This window comes from Battus philenor, unplaced genomic scaffold (assembly GCF_028537555.1).
Source record: "Battus philenor isolate CCGP_79_NKW_IND1 unplaced genomic scaffold, ilBatPhil1.0.hap1 SCAF_2, whole genome shotgun sequence".
Lineage (NCBI taxonomy): Eukaryota > Metazoa > Arthropoda > Insecta > Lepidoptera > Papilionidae > Battus > Battus philenor.
In genome coordinates, this window is record NW_027181682.1 from 6551072 (window position 1) to 6576667 (window position 25596).

Genomic DNA, 25596 nt, shown 5'->3' on the forward strand with positions numbered 1-25596 from the left:
GTCTTATGTCATTAATGTTTATAATCAACGTTGTTTGAGTAATTTTTAATGTTTCTTTGAATAAAAAAGTATAAAACACTGTCACAATAAATTATAATTAAATTTTAACATCGTGAATTCACTTTCAATATATTTTATCCGATATAGGTTTGATTACACTTTTCATTTTCGTCAAGATGAGTCCATTCCACCATCCGTTCGAATAATGGCCCCAGGCTGGAGAAAAAAGGAAAGAAACTCAGCGAAATTTTGTCAATCCTAGATTAGAAAAGGTGATTATATAAAGTATGTAGTTATCCTTTGACCAACTGAAATCGATATTAACCAAATAAAATAGTACAGGCAACTTATAAAACAATATACGTTATTATATTAAAATGAAATATATTTAACATTGTATAAGCCTTTGTCCGTAGGTCTTCAAAGTTATGATAATATTGTTATGGTATAATATATTAACTTTATACGGTGGAATATTTATGTCGACATAAGCGTAAAGCGCGTGGAATAAACCTTTATTTTACGCGTCATTTGCAAGACAATACCTAGTGTTTCGTACGCAAAAAAAATGAATGAGTGACAAAAAGCACTACTATGAATTTTAAGACAAGATCTGTTGTTTATAATTTTTTTCATTACTTCAAATCGTTACAACTTTTTATTCGCTGGATAGAATTAATATATCGCTCTTGCACACTTTCGTAAGCAAGTGAAAGGGGAGATTATTGTATTGTGATCAATATATGCGATTGGTCAACTGTAAAGAAATTTAATGATGCTTTTACACGTCGCTGCTTTTCTGAAGCATGCGTAAATAATAATGTAACAGTTATTTAATATAATTATTAACCACTTGCTTCACTATTTCTAGGTCTCGAGTATTAATATTTAATTTTAAATAAAAAAGTTTTTTTTCGTTTTTGGGTTAAAAAACATCTTTTTTTTCCTCGGCACATATGTACTGAGATTTTGCTAGCAATCTTAATGCATCTCTTCGTCTTTATTATTAATCAATGTAATAAGTTGTGTACTTTCCGGTGTTTTTACTGTATATTATTTTAAAATGCTAATTTTATTGTTATACATCCATATATTTCTCATTTAACTTTTCATGTGAACAGATAATGGAATATAATTACAGGATAAATATTTGACGTTTTAAAAGGAGACAAAGAAAGACAGGGTGGGCGAACGTAATGATTGGTGATTACAATTCAGAACGGCTGTTTCGATATGGACGCGGCAGATTCAGAACATTCTCGAAATCACCGGTTACTAATACAGTGCGATTCGTTTGATTGCTTGGTTAGTGTGTCCCCGTTGTGTTAATTGTAACCTATATGACACGTTCAATTGAATTTTATGTTCCGTTTTAAATAGTGGAGTGATCAATAAATCAAAGTGTGAAAGCTTTGCGCCTATGATGATTCAAAAATAAAAATACAAGCATTTTTATTGGTAGAATTAAGTTTTGATACTCTGTTGTATTGGAACCATAACGAAATTACAGAGTAATATATGAATATGAAATTATTTCATTATATTGATACAATTATTATTTATAATGAATATTGTTGTTTAAATTATTTTTGTAAATAATAGTACGTCTTGAGTTATTGATTAATCTTCGTTTTCATAATTATCATTCTGTTGTCAAAGTTAACATATTTGTTTTAGTGAGATTTCTTAATGGAACGTGAAAGTTGATAACAATTTTGAATTTGCTTTTAACATATAAATTGCCATAATAATTTCAGCCATAGAACATCCACCGCAGGACATGGTCCTCTCCACAGAACTCAAATATGTCCGTTGGAAGCGGCCTGCATCCAGTAGTTTTCGACGACTTTAACAAGTTTATCTTTCTACCTTGTAGGTAGACGTACTTCCTACGCTGCGCTTTCTAATTCTTGGTCTTGATCACTCCAGAATCTTAAGGCTTTAACGGCCATGTTCTGCGTTATATGACCTATCCACTGCCACTTCAACTTGCCAATCCGCTGGCCTATATCGGTTACTTCCATTTCATTCGTCGTTTCTAAATGTAAATATATCAATATAAAAGACGGAGTCTAACGTTCTTATATTTTAAATTTAGATAGGTGCAGTCCCCACTTTAGCTAACAGTTTATGTTAAACGTGTACTTAAGAGTTACCTAAATCCATGGATTAAGCATAATTTGGATGATTTGCATCCACAGCTCAGCTAAGCGTCTGGCGACGAGTACGTGACACGCACACGCACAATTCACATACTATGCCTTCTATTCACGTACACATAAATTAATTAAACGAAGTTTCATTTACATCCCGGTATTAACACAAAGTTGTAATGTCTACCCAAATCTTGACGCAAATAAATAAAATAGTTTTGGAACAACGAGCTAAGTACTTTTACTTGGTTTGTTTTATGATTCCGTTGTTCCTAGTACTTCGGTCATCTAATTTCTTAATAATTTTAATGCATTTGTTTAACTTACTGGTTTAATTAAAAGCTATTTTTATTTGTACGGTTTTCAAATGATATAAAATAATCGCATCTTAATCTTTAAGACAGCAGTGAATGGAGTATCATCTGAATTTATTTTAAATTAGATGGAGCTTTTTAAGACGTCCAACTGCGGTTCATCGTGAAGACAGCGTGTTTGGATTGGATTTCGAAACAATTCAAAGCGTTATAGACCGACGCCGTCTACCGGATTTGTGCAATATGTTTCATATCATTGTCTACACTCTTTTGTTTTATTCTGTTAGCTAACAATCACGTGAGCTACCAAGCATTTTTTTAAGTTTTATGAGGCCTCAATGAAATGTTTGATGGTGCAAGGCAAAGGTAAGCAAATCTTATAGACGTTCTTCAACAAGATGGCCAGAACTCATCAAAACTGCCACTAAAAACTCAATAAATTAATGCTCTCACTCCGCCAAACATTGAGCTACGTGGCGACGTATAACACAAGTAGCGGCGGCACCAGGACCGACCGAGGCATGACCACCACGCCTTTGACAAGAGTGCACAACGGAGAAGATTTAAGTAAAGCTTATATTTTTTCTTAAAAAAATTAATTACTTAATTTTAACGACCGTTCGCTTGTTATATCATAGATATAATATTTTTGATTGCCTTGCCAGAACTTACGGCATGCCTGTTAAACACGTAGCGAATTTGATGAGCGTAACAGCTGATAGTCGACTCTATGGCCTCGATCCCAGCCAGCCGAGTTTAAATAGCACCCGGTCGGCTGGGTGAGTTCATCGCTTAATATGTCGATAGAGCACCGTGCTACGTACGCTGACCTGCGTATAGGAGCCCAGCTCTACTAGACGCGTTACAATTGAGGGGACGCGTACATTGGATCGCTTCTAAAACTTAAGAGTTACCGAGATCTAGATTTCAATTGAAAACGTAATAATCATAAACATGAAAAACCTAAATAGTATTTAAGTTTATAGTCTGATTATGCAACATTATTTCATGTTTATATTTTTACCTTAGAATTACTATCTCATAATAATAAAAAGATGCACCGCTTGCCTCACACAGATTACGAGACGAGTGTAATCGTTTGTTTTGGTAAGACGAAAGTTAAACATTGCGTATCGATGTGTCGAGTTGAGAAATATCAATAGGGCGAGCAATAACATTGTAATGTAATCCGAGATCATTGTTTGCGAAAAACTGTGTAATTAAAAGGTTGGTAGTGAAGGCCGGCAGAGGTGAGTGGTGTCACAAGCGCACCGCGGCCGCTCACCTCGCCGTCGGCGGCGGGTCACGCGCAACTTCTATTCCTTTCTAAAGTGCTTTCTATATTTTACACATTCTCATTGCCTTTATTGCCGACTGCCGTCTCACTTCCATTCCTTTCCAGGCGAAGCTTATCGCATTACAATTCGCTCTATTTACAAAGGATTTCGACGCGGATACATCGGCTCTTACTACTGTGCGGTCCAATTATCCAGTGCTGCACGCCGCATTTTCCATCAACATTCCAAGTGGTATGCGTCATCTTCGATGCCGACGGGTCGTTAGCCAGGTAACTGTGCGATGAGCTGACGTTCGTTTTTAGCTTCATAAAAACAATGTAGTTATGTCTGAACCGAAAACTAGTTCCGAAGAAGTTAAACTTTGAAGCTGTTAAAATTCACTGTTCTTGTTTTATAATTTCGTGTTAATTGCGCTCACGGGAATTAATCTGATAACCATATAAATTCTAAAACAAAACCCAAGTCTTTTAGAAAGTACAGGTGATGTAACAATTCGACGCTGGACTCACTCTTATGTTGCGCCTAGAACCGTCTCGACTTGTTCGCATCTAACGACATCCATCTTCTTCCAATCGCATCATTAACCATCGCCGACATGATTATGTTCTAGATAGGTTATCTTGCAATTACATTATGTAAATGTATAAGGCTTCCTAGTCCATATTTAAACGGTTTCAATAACAAAGTCACAATATCCTATTCCATTGATGCGCTGTAACCTATTGTTAATTGTCCTTCTATGTCATATAAATAGGAAAAATATATTATTTCTCGTGGCAAGTTTTTTGTAATATTCCTTTTATGTTACCACTATTTAGCCAAAAATGTCTCTCGGGCGAGTATTAAAGATTGATCAAACTTGAACTTAAAAAATTCAACTTGTAGTACGTTAGTGATATTAAGTTTTCGAACTTGCCAAAAATAATATTGTTAAGGGGATTATTTAAAAAAAATTATAAGTTAACATTTGTCGTACATGCTTTTTTACTTTATATAAATTATTTGATTACTGTTTAATTAAAACATTGACTTTTTTGTAATTAGAAATAGTGTTTTAAGTAGAATATTATTCTGCAGTTATTGGGTTTTTTGGACTTACTGAAATATCTCTATAGAGAGTTTCAATAAATAGTTTTATTTGGTTATAAAAATGTCTAGAGAGCAAGCATTACGGCGTTTATTCTTTTTCTTTTAGAAGTACGTTCAAGTAGAAATATAGTAGTTGTTTGAAGTCAGTTATGAGATATCGATTTTGTAACGTCGCTACGTACACCGAAGCTTAATTTTCTTCTCTAACGTACGTTGCATACACCCTGTGCAAAAATGTAAAAGAACTCCCATTATGTTCTTATGTAAGCGTTGCTTTTTATCGTTAGCTATTATATTACGCGTATTATAAAATTCCAATGTCGTAATAGATTATACATCGCGTGATTTGCAACCGTTAAAAACTTTAACTTCACGCTGTAATTCGTGTAGCATTTAAAAAAGTCAAATATACAAATTTTACACGCAAACATAATTAATCGCCTCTCATTTTAACATAACACATTTTAAAATAACGTTTTAAATTCAGTATAAATGTAATAATTCAAATGAATTGTTTATTTGGCATTTAGTATTTTTATCGTAACCTTGTTTCATCGTATAATAAAATGATATTCGATTTAAATCGGACAATCGGATTAAATCCGGACTAAAATTTGTTGAATTTTATAATTGTAACGAAAATGGCATTTGCTTTCGTCTAGATACGGCACAATCAATGTGATTGCTCATTCAAATGTCTGTTTTTATATGAGGTTTACCCACATATGCGAGGCAATAAGGAGCAAACGGGAAATACGTGAGAATCACGAGCGTATTTTTGTCTTTGGCTAGTTTGTTACAAGCAGCGCACGCCCCGATGTGTCATGCGCCAGGACTTGGGTGACTATGACGCACTAGTGGAACACGGCCCGGACTGTGTACACGAATGAGTTTGTTTTAAATAGAATGCCAACGATAATAGTGAACCGTAAATAAATATTAACGCTGTTGAGCGGTTTATCGTCTTAATAATGTTATTATATTTAGGTTTAATGTTTTAATTTAATAAAAAAGTATTTAAGAAATCATGAATCAAAACTTAAAAAGTATTGACTACTATACATAAAACTTTTTTGTTGACATTGACGTTTTTAAGTTTTTCATAATTATGTAAGTTCTTGATCATCATTCTCCCAATAAAAAGTTAAATTTTAATCTAATTGGAGTAAAATTTGAATTTTTACTAATTAGAGTTGTAGTAACCTTAACAGAGTTTTGCCTCAAGCCTTTTTACGAAGTTTAGTTTAGCACATCAATAAAGAGCAAAAACATTATGTGAATTATCTATCATTATCATTATTTCCGCCGCAGGACGTCCACCGCTAATACGAATAGTATTAGCTAAAATTAACTAAAGTTTCCATTCATCGGGCTAAAACCAGCTTACATTTTTTGAGGCCGCCTAAGACAAAGAATGGTCTTTGATTGTTTTTAGTCTTAACTTTTTCATGGCGGTCCCATCTGCGATCTGTCTTGCTGATTTATTGGCGGCATTCAGTTTGCTTATTATGAATAGTTTCAAATCTTGTTTCTCCTTTTAACAGCCGTTTTATAAAGTATAATAGAGATTTTATCCAAACTTTGATGTTTTTAATTTTCAAATCATTTAGGTAGTTTTTGCATTATTATGTGAATAAAAATTCTTAAACAAATAGTTGCCTCTACAGACGATTTACTAATAAAACTTATTGGCCCATCACAGTATAAGAGAAAAGAAATTTAAAAGTTGTTATGTTCTTCGCTAATTTCTCATTTTTTTATTTCCATGAAAGAAAATACCTGGTAAAAAAACAGGATTCATTTCAAATTAGTGTACCGGTCCTCAAGCATTGAACTTTGCAACATATATGTTTAGCGAAACAATTTAACTAATAAAACGAACAGAAATAAATCATGACGAAGAATTTTTATTTATATGATAAAGAAAATTAATTAAATAATAAGACGTCCGCTATAAGATACAGGCCTCCTCCAAAGATTTCCTATAGATCCGGTTGAAATTGACCTGCAATTCGATTTCGATGACTTTAAGAAGGTCATCTGTCCTCCTACTGGCTCTTACGCGATCGTTCTGCGTTTGCCGCTCTTTGGTCTATACTGCAGAATATTAAACACCTGACGCACTTACGTGATCTGCCCTCTACAACTTCATCATTCCAATGCGCTAGGCTACGTCAGTTAATTAAATCTCCTCATTCCATTTTCGATATCGTAGAGAAATGCAGAGCAAACGTACTATACATTATTAATAAACAATTTACTGTCTTTTAGCTAGCTCTTTCTTGCTAGGTACAAATAGTAGAAATAAAGCGTTATTGTGTTTGGCTTGACGGCGCCATAGCTCGTGTGATTACTAAAGTAATGGAACGTACAATCGCCTGTCACAAGGTGATAAGCGCAGACGCGATGTTGCAAAGAATATTGTATTACATATTCAGTGAATCACTACACTGCTATGACGGTGTATATAAAGACAGTTTACTGCTGTTGCTTTTAAAAAAAACTGCTACCCATCTTTTTTTGTCCTTTATCATGATGCAAAAATATTTAAATCTAAATAACCTTATGATTTCTTTACCCACAGTGCTGAAGTGCAGAAAAATATATATCGGCATAGTATCCTTCAAGAATATCCCTGAATTCCATATTTACGCAGCAATTGTACCAAAGATAATTTTTAACGATTGTTTCTACGAAAATTATTTCTTGGACAATTTTCCAATTTTTTTCAATAATATAGTATACTGTACTAAAGAAATATTATCATTATCATAATTTCAGCTGTAGGATGTCCACTGCTGAAACAAGCCTCTGGATTTCTTAAAAAGGCCGGTTAGAAGCGGCATGCATCAAGCACCTTTTAAAAACGTTCTAATTTTCTCGGAATATATGAACACTGCGTTTGATTTTTAACTTACTATTTGGGACAACAATTTTCTTGCAGTTTAATACGCGATATATTTTGATTACAAAACATATTTTAAGTTTTCAAAAGGCATTATAATAATTTAAAAAACCTGGTTATAAAATATCAGTGATTTTGTGAATATACGGTTTTGGTGAATGTATCTAGAAATTAAACAAAATTCTTATAATGCTAATGATCCACAAATATGTTATACTCTTTAACACTTATTAGATCCGAATTGAAACATTTACTTAACAGTAATTGTTTAAATTTTATTAATGAGTCACAAAGTCGATACGGCTGCAAACAAACGAATGCATCAACGGATGACAAATATCGGATGGGTGTATATTTATTTACTGCGAAGAATGCGTGTAATTATAAGATTTCTCATCAAACGCGATGTAGCTGATACGTTGGATTGTCGATCGGATCTGATTTGATTATTGTAATTTATAATGTAAGTAGTTTAAAAAGATGGACGAGGTTTTTGCAATTTATAAATATAAATCTCGATAAAGGATCTTACATCCTTTTTGGATTTACTCAAATATTAGAACATTTTAGTATTCGATGAAAGATGTAATGTAACTTAAAATCACTACTAATAATATATTGCTAGTTTTGTTTCATAGCGCGAACAGCAAAGAACTGGAACAACTTACCAACGTCGTTATTTCCAGCTAACTATAACTTGGAAGTCTTCAAGTTAAGAGTGAATCTTCTAGGCGTACATGCTTGCTTAGAAGATTGTAGATCCTGTTATCGCTTATCATCAGGAGAGACAGAGGTCAAATGTTTTGCTTATAATCATAAAAATACCTGAAAATAACACGGGCTGTACGGGCGATTCAAAGTGCGAGGCTTTATCGCCCTCTGTAACGATTCCGACGTAAGCGGCCACGGTGGCCTGAAATTGACTACATTGATTGATAATAATGATAGGTCATTCAGAAGGATCAAAGGTCAATTTAAAAACTAAAATTTTGTCTCTACGCGACCACATACATTGAATTAATACATAGTTTTACAGTTCGTTTATTGTTTACAACCTTACGAAAAAAAAATCAACTATATCTGTATGACACAGAGATAGGTGCTTTATACATTTATAGCACATACAATTATAGTTAATTTACTACGTCATTCAATAAAAAAGGATAAATTATTGTAACAATAAAATGAAATATGTACATTTCCATTAATAAAACATGCCGTTTACATGGAATTATGACTTGAATTATTGCAATACTTGATGTACCAAAGAATGGTTAATGAACTTGTATCAAAGATCTCGCTCTCTCATTACCTAGCCGCGCAGTTCGATATTTCTGAATGGCCGATACCTTTATTGTTACAGTGCGTCATAAATTATGAAGTCAGTTTTCATTCAGCACGGCAGTCGCGTGAATGAGCTCTATTAAGGGCTGCTAATTGACCGACGCGGGTACAATGAGGTGGGCACGCCGGCTACGCGGCATTGTAAACCGTACAAGGCCCGTCTGTGTGAAACGAAATCTTTTTACAATATCTCACCGTAGCAGTAAAACAAACGTAAATTAACTTGTTGCGATTTCGTAATACTCTGCATTAAAGTAAGTTAATATAACGTAGAATTTTTTTACAGCGTTTCTGTTGCTTGTTTATTAGACGATGCGTTTGTTCTCTTTGTTCGGAAAACAATGATGTGAGGTGGGCAAAGGCCTGCGCGTCCGAAGCAACGGCGTAGGTGGCGCTATCGCGCCGGAACAGCCGCCATATCCTGCGGAAGATAAGCGCTCATCCTCATCTGTGCAGCATCGCATCCAATATGTTCCCACGAAACTAAACTAAATTACTTATCAAAGATTCAAAACTCATATTCAGAACCACGAAAGGTCTATGCTCGAGTCTTCATTGAGATCGAATCAGGAATGATCTTGTTCGTAGACGAACGAAAGTGATAAAAATAGGCCAAAGGACTGGCAAGACAGGCCACATAGTCCGCAAAACAGCTGAACGCAGGAGCGTTCACTCACAAAGTGGACACACGACCTTGTAAAGGTTCTCGAAATACACTGAAAGCCGCTTCCAACTAATCCTTTTGAAATTCTCCGAAGAAGGGCCATGTCGCAAATTTAATTTATTATCTCTTCGTATATATACATTTAATATCTCTTCGTACAGATTTCAAAACTGGTGAACGTAATGCTATGTAGGCATGGTGCTAATAACGTTTTTTCTAACCAACGACTCTATGTGATTGCGTGTACGCATTCCATTCTGCGCATTATAATTCATACGCATTTTGTGCTCCATTTACGTTATCACTGCGGTGAAGTAAAATCATGCTTGCGATATTTAACTATTGCAAATAGATTAGCTTAAACTATTTGTTTTTTTTTATTAACGGATGTATGGTTAATAGTTTTTTGTATTTATCTACATTTGACTAGGAAAATTCCCGTGGCTACCTTGTTAAGTTTACTCGTGGCTTTACCGTGTAAAATTTTAACAAAGTCTCGTTTTCTTTGAATAATGCATCAAATACCGAAACAACATCCGTCAGGCGATTGTGAACGTCACGCTTGTGGCAAAATGATCCCGCGCAATGTTCGTAACGAATCCGCCACGTGATAGTGTACACACGTACTGACGTAGGCCAGCGGGTATCACCGCTCCTATGCACTACTTAAAGTCACTATGCAGACATAGTTCTAGAAACTCTCAATATTTGTGTGAGTATTCAAGATTTTAATTTTAATAATCGTATACAATTTTCAGCAGATTTTTATTTCGATTGAATAAAATAAAAAAAAAACTATTTTTCAAATACACTGTTTGAAATAATTGACACTTATTAATTGCAGTGGTAGTAGGCATTCTATACAGCGCGCAGAACAGATATTCGTTGCAAGCTTAAAGTTTTGGTATTGACACCACAGACCGGCAAGTCCAGCCTAAAATGTCCATCTATAAGGTGAAAGTACGGCATTGTTATGATCAACGGAAGGCGCTTGATGTACTGCTTTCGAACTGTCTTATTGAAAATCTGAAGGAGGTGTTTGCCCGGCTGTGGACTTACAGATAAAATGATAATAATGAAGTCGGAGCCTCCTAAGAAAATTTTATTTAATACAAGATGCTGTCTAAGCGTTTACTGCAGTCGCAGCCATTTCTGTTTGTTATTACTAAATTATAGAATATTAAAGTGTTCTGATTTTAAGAATGATGCAGCTAAAAAAATATTAATATTAAATACAGATAAGCATAAACACGAGATTCTTAATCTTGTTGTTTTATGATATGAAAAAAAGAGATGTTACTTTAGATATTTATGGCGTAATAATGATATTCATGTAAAAGTTCGGTTATATTGTTAAAGCGTTAGAACGATTAATGGATTATTCATAAATACAACAAGTGTGGGCGTAACTGGTGTTGTTAATTGTTATTCAGTTCAGACGTCTAGATGTGACGCGGATCGGCTGGCCTCTGTCGCGACGCTCATCTTCAACCGCACGAGCGATTCGGAGGTCGTTGTTCGACCCTTGTACGTATGCGATAGGCTCATTTATTTTCAGATATATAAATATATATATTTTAATCGGCAACGTGACTATGTTAGTACATTACTTATCAACACTTATCGAATACTAGCTGCCCCGAAAGACTTGGTATAGTCATTAATGGCCAAAAAATATGTAGATAACACGTATATCAAAGTAATAACTTTATTTACGTTATACATACGGCAAGCGAACCATTTCCTATTCTATACCGCGAATGATCAGCAGATTATCCACAGAATTGCAAGATAGCTTAATAGAAAACAATATTGTACACAACTTTCAAATCTTCGTAAATAAACTAATGACGAAATTGAATTTGAGAAATGGTAGGCCAGCGATAATCACCGAGACTTGCGATCGTAAGCCGTGAATTCTATTTTTAAGATAGTCTTATATAATTCACACTATTAATTCTATAGTATTCAACAGCTTAAAAATCAGTTTCCAGGAAATGGGCAGGAGCGTCTTCTGCGTACCATAATACCACACTGTGAACTTTAGCCGCCTGCCAAGCATGGCGATTATGATATATCACCAATGGATATCGTTGGAGAGGGCTTATACCTAGCAGTGGGCATCTATAGGCTGAAACGACGACGAATGATGAACTTGTACCACTCCAAACAAATTGTACAGTTTGACCTCTTTCACCCTTTCTCATTCAGATTCTCGTTGTTATCTATTACCAAACAATTGTAAATCTTCTTTTAATAATGTTAAATTAATAAAAAAAATAATATCTTGAAAATAAACGACAAGGGTTATAAAACATTTCTTTCTCTGTTTATATTTCTATAACGGAAATTCTTAAGTAATAATGTGATTACATCTTTAATGTAATGCTTGATGGTACAAAATATTTTTTTGGTTCTTACATCACACGCCTTTGTAGTTTTTTTGCAGTCAATCGTTTGACGGACAGTGATAGATTTTTCAATTTACTCTGTGGTTTGTATGGAAAATGAAAACTGTGGTTTTTACTATTTTGCTTTTAATTTTCATATTTTTCTTCTTTCCATAAGAATCTTCTTCGCCTTAAAATCCGTTTACGAGTTTTGCTCTTAGCAACATATTTGGGAGACGATTTATATTTAGATTTTATTGCTTAAGACATATTAGTGTTTAATATCTCCTTTTCACGCAACACAATTTTTAATAAACAAAGTAAATTAATTAGTATTCTTTATACTATATTAAATACTAGCTGATCCCGCAAACGTTGTTTTGCAAAAAAAAATTATATTTTAATTTACAAATAAAAAATAAGGGTTGATCGTAGAGGGGTGAAAAATTATGGTTGTATGTATTCTTGTATGCTGTATCATAAAAAAAAAAGTGTGAACAACCTTTATCACTTAGGGGTATAGAAAATAGATAGTAGCCGATTCTCAGACTTACTGAATACGCATATTAAATTTGGTAAAAATCAGTCAAGCCGTTTCAGAGGAGTTCAAGTTCGAACACCGTGACACGAGAATTTTATATATTAGATATAAGCGATATTCTACCATACTATTATCTTTCATATTTCAGAAGAAATATTATGCTTATTAAATTTAAATATCAGTCGCTACTGTTTTTATTATGACGGTATATTAAATTTTAATTTCATAGAGAATCGCATTTATTTTTGAAAGTTATTATTGACAATACAACATTTGTACTACTTTTCTTTACGAGGACATTCTCATACGTCTAGCAGATATCGTATTGCGGGCATCGTAAGGTAGGGTTATGCGAGCCGAAAGACGGTTTACGCTATCTTATCGGTGCCCTACTGACTCTTTGTAATGCAGTCCGCAACACTTACGTACTTCGCTCATTCACAGCACACGCATTATCGATGCATTATCAACAGACCTATTATTAGACGTTCCGTTATAAAATGATTCACTAACAAACTGCGCATTTCGAGATTGACACATTTTTATTATAACCATTCATATTAACGTAAAATTTAAAGATCTTTAAATAAAAAGTTTTCCGTTAGCCGGGTGCAAACAAATATTACGTAATTCCTTAAAATTTCTAACAATCATAAAGTTAATGTTTGTTAAGAGTTATGTGCGTTATTTTATGAAGAATAACTTCACAACAAAGTAAGTATTCCTTTTTTAAGCCTTTGTTTTTTTTTAATATGTTTTTTTCTTTTCACCAAAGAACGATATTTTGGCAGAGTAGATCGACAAGAACGTCAATTTGAAAATGTTAGGTTTACTATCTGGGTTAACTAATCTAACCCACGCTAGGATATAATGTTAACCTAACCTAGGGTTTTGTTAAGGAATCATTCCTAAATTTCCTAATTAAATTCTTAAATTCCTAAATTTCCTAAAACATTCCTAAACAAAACTGTTTTACCCAAAAATGTTGCTTATTACAAACGTCGCTTGTAGACTTCGCTGGTGTTTAGTTCACTGTAAGCAAGAAAGTACATAAAATAAATTTGCAAAAACTACAAACAATTTTTTAAAATGTTATTAATAATTTAAAAATTGACCACTAATCGAGAAGTATAAATTCAAACAAATATAAGAATTCAATTAATTTGCATTTTTTTGGAAATTTGTTTGTGAGCAGTGCTAATTCTATATAATAAATGCGCGAGTGAATCGCATAAGATTGTATTCCGGGAATCTATCCTACTACCTACGATTGCAAATCTTACTCTTACCGTTGGGCTACCACAGCTCAAGCCTCGAGGATATTTCAATGTTTATTAAATATGTAATATTATATTCTTGAACAAAAACTAGTCTCGCAAATTTTGTTTTGCCTGCTATTTTTAGGCGTGACGCATTTATTATAAAAACAGGTGGTAAACTCATCTTGACGTCAATAAGAAATGTAATCTATCCGAAGTTGAATAAATAATTTTTGAATTTCAATGTACATACTTTTATTGTTTGTAAAGTTTTGTCGTTTTATTGTGTACATTTCTTTCATGACTTTGTTAATGTCCATCTTTTACGTGTTCACCTATATTAACATAGTTACTATTATATGTCAAAATATTTTCACAGTATTAGTTACATAACGCCCACTCGGGCGCCGTTGTGTAGGAATTCTAGTCGGGTGTTATTGATGAGTGACAGTCCATGCAGAGGTCCTCTCGGAGGGACCCTTGACGGAGACACTCCGAAGCGTCCAACGAAGCGATGGAAAAGCTCAACAGCCTCCAAATCGCTCCTCTTCCTAATTCGCTACTTTGAAAGAGATCTTAGTCTAGGTGCCTTCTTAGCCCTGCCACCTTAAACCCGCGGAATCTGTAAATTCCATTTTAGCAGTAGTGACAGTCCGGTCTAAAAAAAATGATTATTATATAATGACATGGTATATTAATTGAAATTTGATAGTTATATGACTTACTCTCGTATTTATTTCCTTTTTTATTATTTATTTTTATTACAATTACGTTAACGAAGCAACTCGGAACTTAAACATAAAAATTAGTTTCTCTTTATTCAAATGCTGCTTATAACTTAACATAAGTAAACGGAAACAATATTAATAAAAAATAATTAAAAATACGCTACGGAGAGACCGCCATAAAATAAAATAACATAGAAATTAATTACCGAAAAAATTAAATTTTAAAATAAAGATGAAACTAATGAACTATAATTAAGTCTAAAATATAATTAATGTAATTTTTATATTATATTATTAAATCGTATTCGTTATACAGTGTTACTTTTAAATCAACAATTGACGAGAAAATAAGTCGATATTGTAAGAGAGGAAGATCATTTGACATTTGCTGGCTTATGGCTTATGCTTGCTGGCTTATGGTGTATTTAACATATACATTCATAGTCACAATTATGTTTCTTTAAAAAAAACTCGAATACACACCCAGACATTAAGATGTGTACGTAACGATATTTCTCCTTTCGAATTTTTTTTCGTACAGGGATCGCGTATCCAATATTCTCTTACGTCAACTATACATTGCTTTATAGCATGATATGTCAAGGCTTGACAGACATTTTCCTCCATTCTAAATTGCTTTTTGTTAATTTCATATAATTAGCAATTAATGAAAGGAAATTGTCGTATCACAAACCGCAGTTAAAATTATTAGCGAGTTATGATATGCAATTTTTTAATGAATTTATTCTTTAGTTTGCACTTTAATTCTTTAAGAAATTAACCAAAATTTTCATTTAAACAATATAGATATATTATTTTGTCAAATTTATTAAAATAAATAAATACAGGTTTTTTTCCCAAAACAGGAAATAATAATAATTGAAATACTGCCAATAGTCAAAAGTTTACATTATATTTAAAGTACTTAGTGATTAAATTACATTTATTAATCGAAATAAAAACCAAGAAAATTGAAATGGAACTTTTAATGCATTAGTATAATTTTGTTTCAATGAAATAACTGTTCAGAGACATAAATAAACCTACAGATATAGATTATAACTTTTTGAAAAGTAGTATTTACGAAATTTGTGTATTTTTATAACATTTTTAATAGTCGAAATACATCCAAGTTATTGAAAATAGCTTTTAATAATAGTATGAGACCTTGGTATTTAAAGGCGGGCTTCCTTTCGCAAATAATTACCGTGTTGGCCTTTGTGAAGGACCTATCTACATTTTCAGTCTAAAATGTAGGTGTTGAATTTAACAAGTTAATAGTATACGGAACGATTGTTTTTAGGTGTAAAAGATTAAAACATGTAAACGAAAAATCATTCGCTGTCAATTTTAAAAATTATAAATAACGTTATGATAATAAAATCAGAAAAACCGTTTACAAAATTACGGTTATTCAATTTTGAAGATAATCATTGTTTATTATCTGTCCCTGCAGACTTTGTACTGCCAGAAGTTCAATGTCTGCCGCATTCCAATAGAAAGAAAGAAATTATCTGTGTAATTTTTTATATTGGAAATCGGTGTAAAAGATTAAGATCTTTTTTTTTCGATAAATAAGTTATACATTCATCCTTTTAATGCTTTTAAATCTATAAACAATCACTTTGTATAACACGTACACAGCGATTGATATAAATGAATTTTGTATTCAAGTAAAAAGTATTTGTCGCGTTGAAGATAAAGTGCTGTTAGGTCTGCTTTGCTCGAAACTAAAAAAAATGTGAGCTCTATTGCTGTTACAATGAACAGATCCTTTGGACGGCTCGCATTGGCCCCGATCCAGGAATAGGCCATCCACGGTTCAAGTGTACGCCATTTCCGGTGTAAATGTACTGTATATAGTTATACTACGCCCCGTTGGCGCCACAATTGAGTGTCTGCCGTTTGTAAGTTTTTTGTTTTGTTTTCATATCAAGCCAGGTATACTTTTATTATTTTATATCCTTACTTCGTATTCTGTTTTTATCACCTGACGCTGAAGTTTAATAATTTGTTTTAAATCTGTGGCAAAACTAGTCGAACGTATTGCGTATAAATATGACAAATATCAAAGTTGCGTGGGCATAACGACCGCCCCTGGCTATCGTGGGCGTTACTTGGAGCCTGCGCTTAAAGAACCTACACCTTAAATCCCATCCATTCAGACTGCTGAAGAACAGGGATTAGGACGCATCTTAACAATCTAATCAGTATCCAATAATAATATTATATTTATACATCCACCGCTTCAAAAATTAATTGCTGTGAAATAGTTGACAATTATTGTGAGGTGCATTGATTTTGACATTAACTGTGAGTAATCGCCTGCTGATAAGTTCTATGTACTTTCCTGTTACGGAATATTTCCAATTATATCAGACATTTTAACCGGCGCTGAACAGATCAACACCTTGTGATTGTTGATGACGTGACAAGTATTCCCTTGAACAAAGTGAATACGTAAACATTTATAATGTACGCAGGGTGATTAGCTATAGGTAAAAGCAGTAACGGGATGATTGTATAGCTCGTTTGCTGATAATAAATGCAACGTACCCTATCCAAAAAAAAAAAATTCCAGAAGTAATAAATAACGTAATGATAACATATTAAGAAAAATCGTTTTCCAACTTCAGATTACTTTCATGTTAAAATTAATTATTGTTTGCTATCTGTCGCTGCAGATTTTGTACTGCAATAGAAAAAATAAATGTGCCTTATTTCAAAATGTTCACTTTATAAAGCTTTTAAACCTAAAACCAACCATTCTGTGTATTGTAATATCTCAGTTCATTACATGGACGAAGGACGTGGCAGAATCTAAACGTGCGCGTTCGATATACGACAGCTGACGTGGTTCTCGTCTAGTGTGCCACGTTCTGTATTGTCTAACGTTTGCTTGGGCGACGATTCACTCAACGTAAACAAAAAAAAACTTAAACATAAGTGAATATAATTAAAATGTACATTTTTTTCCTAAATCGTTAGTGCGAATATAAAAAGTAGTTATAATATATTTTAGGTCTAAAAGCTATTGTGCATATTTGTTTTTTGGCATCGTGCAAATGTGAGGTGAGTGGGGCAGATGCATGATTTAAAGACTTGTAGTGTTCTTAGAAAACAGCGGCTGGTTTTTTCGCTTGCAATAGTCCACGCAAATGAAAATCATCCTTACGGAATAAACGATGGCGTATGTTGTTTACCTATGCTTTATAAATTTCTTTTCAAGCAAATTATCCGGCGTACTTATTTTTCCACACGAAGTAGTGTATTCGTTAAAACATTTGTCGCTATACATCAATCACTCGCCATATCTTTTTAATATCGTCAGTATTGCCGCTTTTGTTTTTTTTTACCGCGGTATTATAATTAGGGAAAGATAATGTCGTTCTTTGACGTCTCAAAATTATTTAAATTTTTTTAGCGAAATACGATTTGTCTTTTTTACTTCATTAACATTTTACAAGTTTTAGATTATGTACAGTTATAAATAAAGGTTAACGATTAAATGGCTTTTAGGCAAAGGTCAAGTCGTTAAGAAAAACTAATATAACCGTGTTTTCGCTTGTACCACACAACATGTTATGAATTTTCTCATTTCATTTTCTGTTTACCGACTCTATACAAACCGACGAGAACAATTTTTCATTTAAGAAACGAGTGAATGAATTTTTATCACACAAAGAAAATAAAACACAAGTTAATAAAATAAAACGAGATTACTTAGGGAAAAATTACATTTGTCATATAATCATCAACATTTCAGCCCTGGAAGGTCCACTACTGGGCATAGGCCCCTTCCCCTATGATTTCCGATAAGACCGGTTAGAAGCGGCCCTCATCCAGCGTCCTTCACAAGGGCGTTAGACCACCTCATGGGTGGACGTCCTTACTTGCTCATCTATGTTCTCCTCTCCAGAACCTCATAATAATAGATTTATAAAAATTGTTTTATACGGTGACATGATTTAGGGATTCGGTTAAGTCAAACCCTTATTTCGATCGTTTCAGCTATTTTTGCTTTTTAAGAAGTACATATTAAGATATTTTCGATTTTTTAATTTACAGCGATAAAGAGATTTTAGAAGTTGATGAAGAAAATCTATTGTATTTTAGTGTAGTATAATAAATGATGTAGTTGCGTGACATTAGATACTAGTTTAAATACAATGGGCATAAAATATTATGTTTAATAACAGGGCGTGCGTTGCCTTTGTATACGTTATTTAGCATCGATTTTACAATCTAGAACCAGGTTGTAAATACTCTTTTTTGTTATACATTTTTAAATATCTACAACTAATGTTGATTTATTGTTTTATTTATCTATGTAATTTGAAAGAATTGATAAGAAAATCGAAAGCATTTATTTTTTCCTCGAGGATTAATTAGATAAAGATACAATTAAACGTGGAACAATGTTTTTCCATTCCTTTTGTTCATTAAGCTAATATTAAAAAAAACGTACAGCAACTATGTGGCATAAAGTCGGGAGGCCAGTTCTCGCTATCGCCCCAACATAAGCTATGTAAATGAATTCTCGGAACGTCTCGAGAGCGACGCTCAGATAACTTCCTTTCGCACGTCTCGGCATTTGGGAATCCCGGCAGTTTGATCTGCGTGGCAATAATATGCTGTCTATCATATTGGTTTTGTGCGATAAAAATACATTTGCGTGTATATTTTCTTAAAGGAAACAAATTATTATTTTTTACTTTTCGTACAAAAAACTAGATGAAATTTGAAAATATCTATGTAACAGATACTCCGTTTATCAATATGGTTTTAACTTTATTCATGGTAATTTTACGTAGTTTTATTAATAATTACACTTTTAACTTTAGTTTAACCATGTTCTAACAATAGAACAATTGCTTATTTAAAATCTTGCAAATCTGGCACTTTTCATATATTAACGTAGAAAATCTTTAAGAGAAAACATGAAGTGAAACCTCAAAAACATGCTTTTCGCAATCTTGGTTCTTCAAATAGCTTATGTACGTGTATTGACTAAACGTTTTCCTCTTGAATAAGTTAATTTTTATCGCATATGTTTTTTGTTTCATTGGCTGAGCTGTACGTGCGTCAATGGGTAGATTAATGCCTATGTTCCAATCAGTCACCCGCCGATAGGAAAAACATAAAAATGTATTCCGTCACCGGCTTCACTAGTGGTATAAGAGAGATCTCGTTTTCAGGAAAAGACATTAACAGTATTAGTTGAAACGTTTAAAAGTTTATTGCATTGGCTCGTTTAGTAAGTGACATTTTAATTTTAGATCTTGAATAGCATAGAATATTGAAAGCAAGAATCAAGTTTCTTTCCGTAAGTTTAACAGTCCAACTTATTTTTTAATATTGAATGTATGCAAATAATCAACGGCTTTCTTATAAACGAGAAGAAATGTACAAGGAAGTCTCTGTGTTGACTATTATATTTATTAAATCAATTTTATATCTATTTGTACAAAATGAAAATATTTACGACTGAACCGCTGCAAGTTTTTGCGTGATTAATTAATTATTAATTTTGTTGTCTTATTTTTTAATGCAATGTAATTGAACATTCATTGACTTATATATTTAAGTGAGTGTAGAAAGGACGTAAAAAAAAAGACTCAAATATTTGGAAAGTTTAGTAAGCTCGCAAACGTGTGACCTTAAATAATCTAATGTGTGCTTCAACATAATCGAGCGAACGCGGATATGTGTCACACTATCTACATCGTTAAACCAACACATTGATAAAGTCTGCACTCGGTGCGGCCGTACTTTGATAACAAATGATCTACGACGCTGCGTGCGGTATGAATGTGTGCGTCCCTTCTGGACAAGTCGCTTCATCAAAGGCCCTATTTACATAACAACGTAGAAGTCCGCTCAGCGCCACGCCACACGCCACCTCCGTATTTATTCAATTGAAAGCTATCGAGTGCGATGAATGGCCGTCTCGAGAACACTTAATATCCCTTGTGCAGGAAGTGAAGCAAATCCTACTAAACTGTAGGTATTAACACAACACCTTTCTGCGCATTTACTTTTCGAATAATGTGATTTTATCAAATTGCTTCTTCTAACTTCTGCCGTCTTCAGCTCTTAGCCCAATTAAAGGTTTGTCGGAACTTAACACACCTTTCTTCTTGGCCTCTTCACCTAATTCGAGTGATGGATTCGTCCGAGCCTTTCACCCAGAGGTCAAGTGGAACAAAGAAGCGAGTTCTCACAAGTACAGCGAGTACTTACTAGCACTTCTCAGCCCCCTGCGGCGGATTTGGTTTGCTCCGTTGTTGACAACCATTATTCGGCCGTGGAAGATGATTATCCCCCAAAGCCTACGCAACTATACAGGGTTACTCTAAAAAGAGCAACGCATCATAATATTTACACACCTCTTCTTCCGCAACTCTGCCTTCGTTGCATGAAGTATTATGGGCTTCACACATTTTTGCGATAGTAGGCCTGAGTTATAAAATAGGTTTAAATAACATTTTAACAAATTATACGTTAAATTGTTTAAAATTTGAAAGGAAAAAATTAATGAAAAATTTTAAATGTTAAGAAAAAGGTTTTTATTTTTTTATAAAATTACAATTTACTGCATTTCTATCAAACATGTAAGAACAAGTACAATTAGTAAATGTGTATATGTTAATGAAAACGTTATCATTTAAGAAGTTTCATGTATTGGGCATCGATTAGAATTTTTTTTGGGTTTTTTTCTTGGGATTTTGATAGGATTATCCATTTATAAGAATTTGAAAAGAATCGTCACAATAAAGTTACAGTCATGAAATAAAACTAAGTTCAAGACGATGTGCTCCCATATTTGTCTAAGAAGTCAAATTTCACTGTTCTAAGAATTTTGTCGCGACTGGGAATAAAACGTTATGTAACATTTTACACTGTTGTATAAGAAATGTAAACAAGACATATTTCCACGAATAGTGCAATACATCAAATTTTATGATTTATTTTGTTTATTTGTATTTGTAAAAAAAATATTAATAACCCAATTTTATTTATACGTGACATACATATATGCTTCTTATGTTAGTTTGATTGGTTATAAAATTTATGATAATTATTTTAACTCAATTATCTTAGAGACTAATCAAAATGTTATGGTAAAAATAATAATATAATTTAGATTAACCCGAAACAGTGTACAATGACGTCAATTCTGTCGGACAAGCATGGTAACACTGGAATTATAATGAACATTAGATGGAACAAGCGTACAAGCGTTCAATCATCAACAAGGCGCCGCCATCTTCGATTTGATCAGAAATGAAAGATGTTCGGTATTAAGTAGCTGTTGTCACAAGCTCAAAATGTTCATACAATTATGATACATGGCGCATATCAATAAGTATTATGAACTTACATACAAAATAAATGTTATAAATAATCATTTACATTACTAAAAACAGATTTTCGATTAGTAGTTTTAAAAGCATGTCTCAGCATTTTATGTGCTGTTTAAAATTTAATGTTAAAATTTTTGTAATAGACCTTTGAAAGTTAATCTGAAGTTCACTCACGATTAATAACTGAAGTAAGGGCCCGAAACAAGTCTCTCGAGAAAATCCTCAAACTTAATAGCTGTAAAGATGTTTAGACTAGGCGCTTTTAGAGCTCGGCCCACTAAAAGGCTGAAACTGTTAATATCATAGAGTACATAGACTTTCTTTAAATAAAAATATACCTTCATTATGTGTTTACAGTTAAATAATAAATCTATAATCCTTGAGTACAATATATACCCAGCGGATGTGCAACTTCAAATGGTAGTGGAGAGACCACATAGCACGGAAAAAAGATGGCAGGTGGAGGTAAGTCTCTACTCCAGAACCTCGAGAGACCGCAGTCCAGCAAGCGCAATGTAGAACAGTATAGAAAACTTGACACTTGTCTAGAAGTTGATTAAAACTTTATTGCAAGGACAGACGACCTATTAGGTCGCAAAAATATACATAATAACTATACTAGATATATCTTAGCAATTAAACAAAAAATTACGTCAATTATATTATGTTATATATGTGGCATTTGGTTGCGTAAAGTCGGAGGTAATCAGAAATATCAGGTACATAATATCTTTGTAAACCTTATACGAATATGGACCTAAGCTAGTTGCGATTCGAGCTTAACGCCATTCGACACGTTCACATATAACACAATGCATTGTTCAGTATTATTCACTTATTGCGTCTCAGTTTTTTTTATTATTCACACGAATAATTCTTAGAATTTATATTTTAATCTCCAGTCTGAGAAAATACAGCATTCTTGTAACTGTTTGTAAGAAAGTAAAAGAGACTCTTTTAAAGGACTAAATCATTATAAAAAAACATTGTAAGTTCACATGCAGCCGTTGAAAGGTAATCAACAATCAACACCCATAAACATCATCGCACGGTTTTGTTATGTGTGTAAATACATCATTAGCCAGTAATCATCGCCGAGTAAGAATAAAGTTCTACGTTGTCGCTAACGATTGTTTAAAATTAAATACTTAAAGAAGGTTTAGGTATTACAAGCTACTACAGTTAACAAGCTAATAGTTTTAGCGAAGCGATCGGTGGGTATTAAGTCATGTAATTGTAAGGTCTTTCATCATGTGTTTACTGTTTAAGAAGTACTAAGGATTTGTGTTTATTTTATTAAAGGTCAAAATGTTTGAGGGAAAGTCCTTATATAAATTGTTAGTAAGTGAAACTAAATTGATTAATATTTTACGAGTATTATTAATAATGTAAAGTTTGCTTTAACGTAAATACAAGGTAATTGGTTAAAGGTGTAAAAGCTTAAAAGAGGTGAATGTATAGCTCACTTGCTATCTCATTAACCAGTCAAAGGCTTATTGTCCGCATTTATTTTGGTAACTTAAGTTTTATGATCAAAATAAGGCAATAAATTGTTAAAAAAATTGAACCCTAAGTTAATTCCGGGTACGTTATATTTGATAATAGAAGTAATAACACTATTTTTAATTTAGATTTTTCTTTCGAATTGGGTACTGTTAAACACTATGGTTTAATGACATATATTGCGTTCATATACGCAGTTTTCGAGCGGCGCCAGCGCAGCACCACATTTAAAAGGCAAATATGATCACGATGCGCTCATTCGACTCCGCTTCGATATTCTCTTGATAGGCGTATATGTAATGCGCTGCTCTTAATTTAGCGGGTCCAGCTTTATTATTGAACTGATTGTGTGTTTATTGTTGCTATGTACCATTCCAGATTTTGTAATATAATTTGTGTTTATTTAATAAAAAACACCTAGTTTTAAAAAAAAAGTAGGTAGCTAGTACATTATTAACAATTGTCAATGTACATTAATCAAATTTTAATATGATAACACTGTATTAAACTTTTATAAGTTTATTTGGTTTAACAAGGAACTTGGGTTATATAACAAACTTTATATCTACAAAAATATAATCACATTGATTCACTGCCTCTTTTTAAATAAATTCTCAAAAGATATTTAATTTTTGATAAGTTTTGTGCTAGTTACAATAATAAATTTTTCAGTGCGGTCAACATATTTTCAAGTATTTTGATAACAAATGAGCAGAGTGTGCGACAATTGTTTTCTACGTCTACGATTTGTGAGGATCTTTCTTCGTTCTTTACTCCATTAAAGCTGTGTAGTTGTCTTCTTGTTTTGGTCAGCTTCACGTTAGGCATTCAGATTTAAAGGTGCACGAAAGAGCCTAACCTAAGATCTTTCGACGAGCAAATTCATCTGCGAATCGGCGGTTCTGTTGCTGCGATTTTTGTCTTGTTTATAGTTATGTAGAGCTCCTCTCGGTTTGGGCAGTCAACATGTTAAGCACTATCGATGAGCAAAAATAATGTCATCTGCTTAGTTGCAGTTGTATTGGTGTAAATGGTGTCTTGTGTTAAAGCTGTGTATGTTTATTTCAGACTGAGGGTTGTGTGGGGCGCGCGCGGGCGGCACGGATGCGGCGCGGGCGTGCGATGCGCTAGCAGCCAGCATGGTGGGCGTGGGAGTGGCGGAGGGCGGCGGCGGCGGCGCGCCCGACGTTTACTACGGCGACTACTACCCACCCGAGTACTACGTGCAGCCCGAGATGTGCCCTCATCCGCAGCAGCACCCACAGCACGCGCACATGTGCACTGTGCACACTGAATACGGTAAGTGAAAACCACAAAACTTCTACAGGGACTACACATCCTCTTTAAGCGGCTTATTCATTCTACACGCCTAAATTCTAAATCTTACACCACTCGTCTTTTCACTACGCTGCCAACAAATGGATTATACCAGACTCCAACCGACTAACTACTGTCATACGGAGAGTCTAATGCACACATTATTGTTGCTCTATGCCTCCACTATCATAATATGCCGCCTTTGAGTCGTCATGGATGAGTCATAACGAAATCCAACAATATTCTATAACGATAACAACGGTAACAAGTTACAACGTCACTATTTTATTCTATAGTTTTTTCGGCGTTTCACTTGTTGAGTTCACCTCCCTAATTATAAAATTATGCCCATTTTAATTCATTATTAATGATTACATTAAGCATTTGTTGTTACATGTTTTTTTGAGCTAAAACCTTTATAAATTATGGCAACTCCTTGTTGTGTATAAACTGACTTAGCAGACAAATATTTTTATCGCAAAAAGCATATATTAAAATGGTTAATTGGTATTTTACTATTGTATTATTTCGCGTTTATTTTTAAAGTTGCGAAATACCGACACGATTTTAATGATCCATAATATAAACATACCAATAATCCGTTGATTATACTGTGACCTATTTATCAACATGTTTTTTTTTATTAAATGGAAACCGTCAAACAAGTAATTAAATAAACAAGTATTTAACATAAAAGGTCTGTTTAATATTGTTCTTTAAGGCC

The 25596-nt window shown here is 33.4% G+C and overlaps 1 protein-coding gene across 2 annotated transcripts in view; it reads left to right on the forward strand.

The window, feature by feature from the left end:
* mtgo (miles to go) overlaps nt 1-25596 on the forward strand; it is a 53865-nt gene that overhangs the window by 14353 nt on the left and 13916 nt on the right. Inside the window, exons 1-2 of one of the 2 annotated variants that reach the window (XM_068765586.1) lie at nt 17530-17757; nt 24624-24854. In XM_068765586.1, coding sequence (XP_068621687.1) covers nt 24695-24854 — 160 coding nt within the window. In that variant the 5' untranslated portion in view covers nt 17530-17757; nt 24624-24694. Of the gene's footprint in view, nt 1-17529; nt 17758-24623; nt 24855-25596 lie in introns of those variants that run through there. The other variant, XM_068765585.1, reaches the window with a different exon arrangement.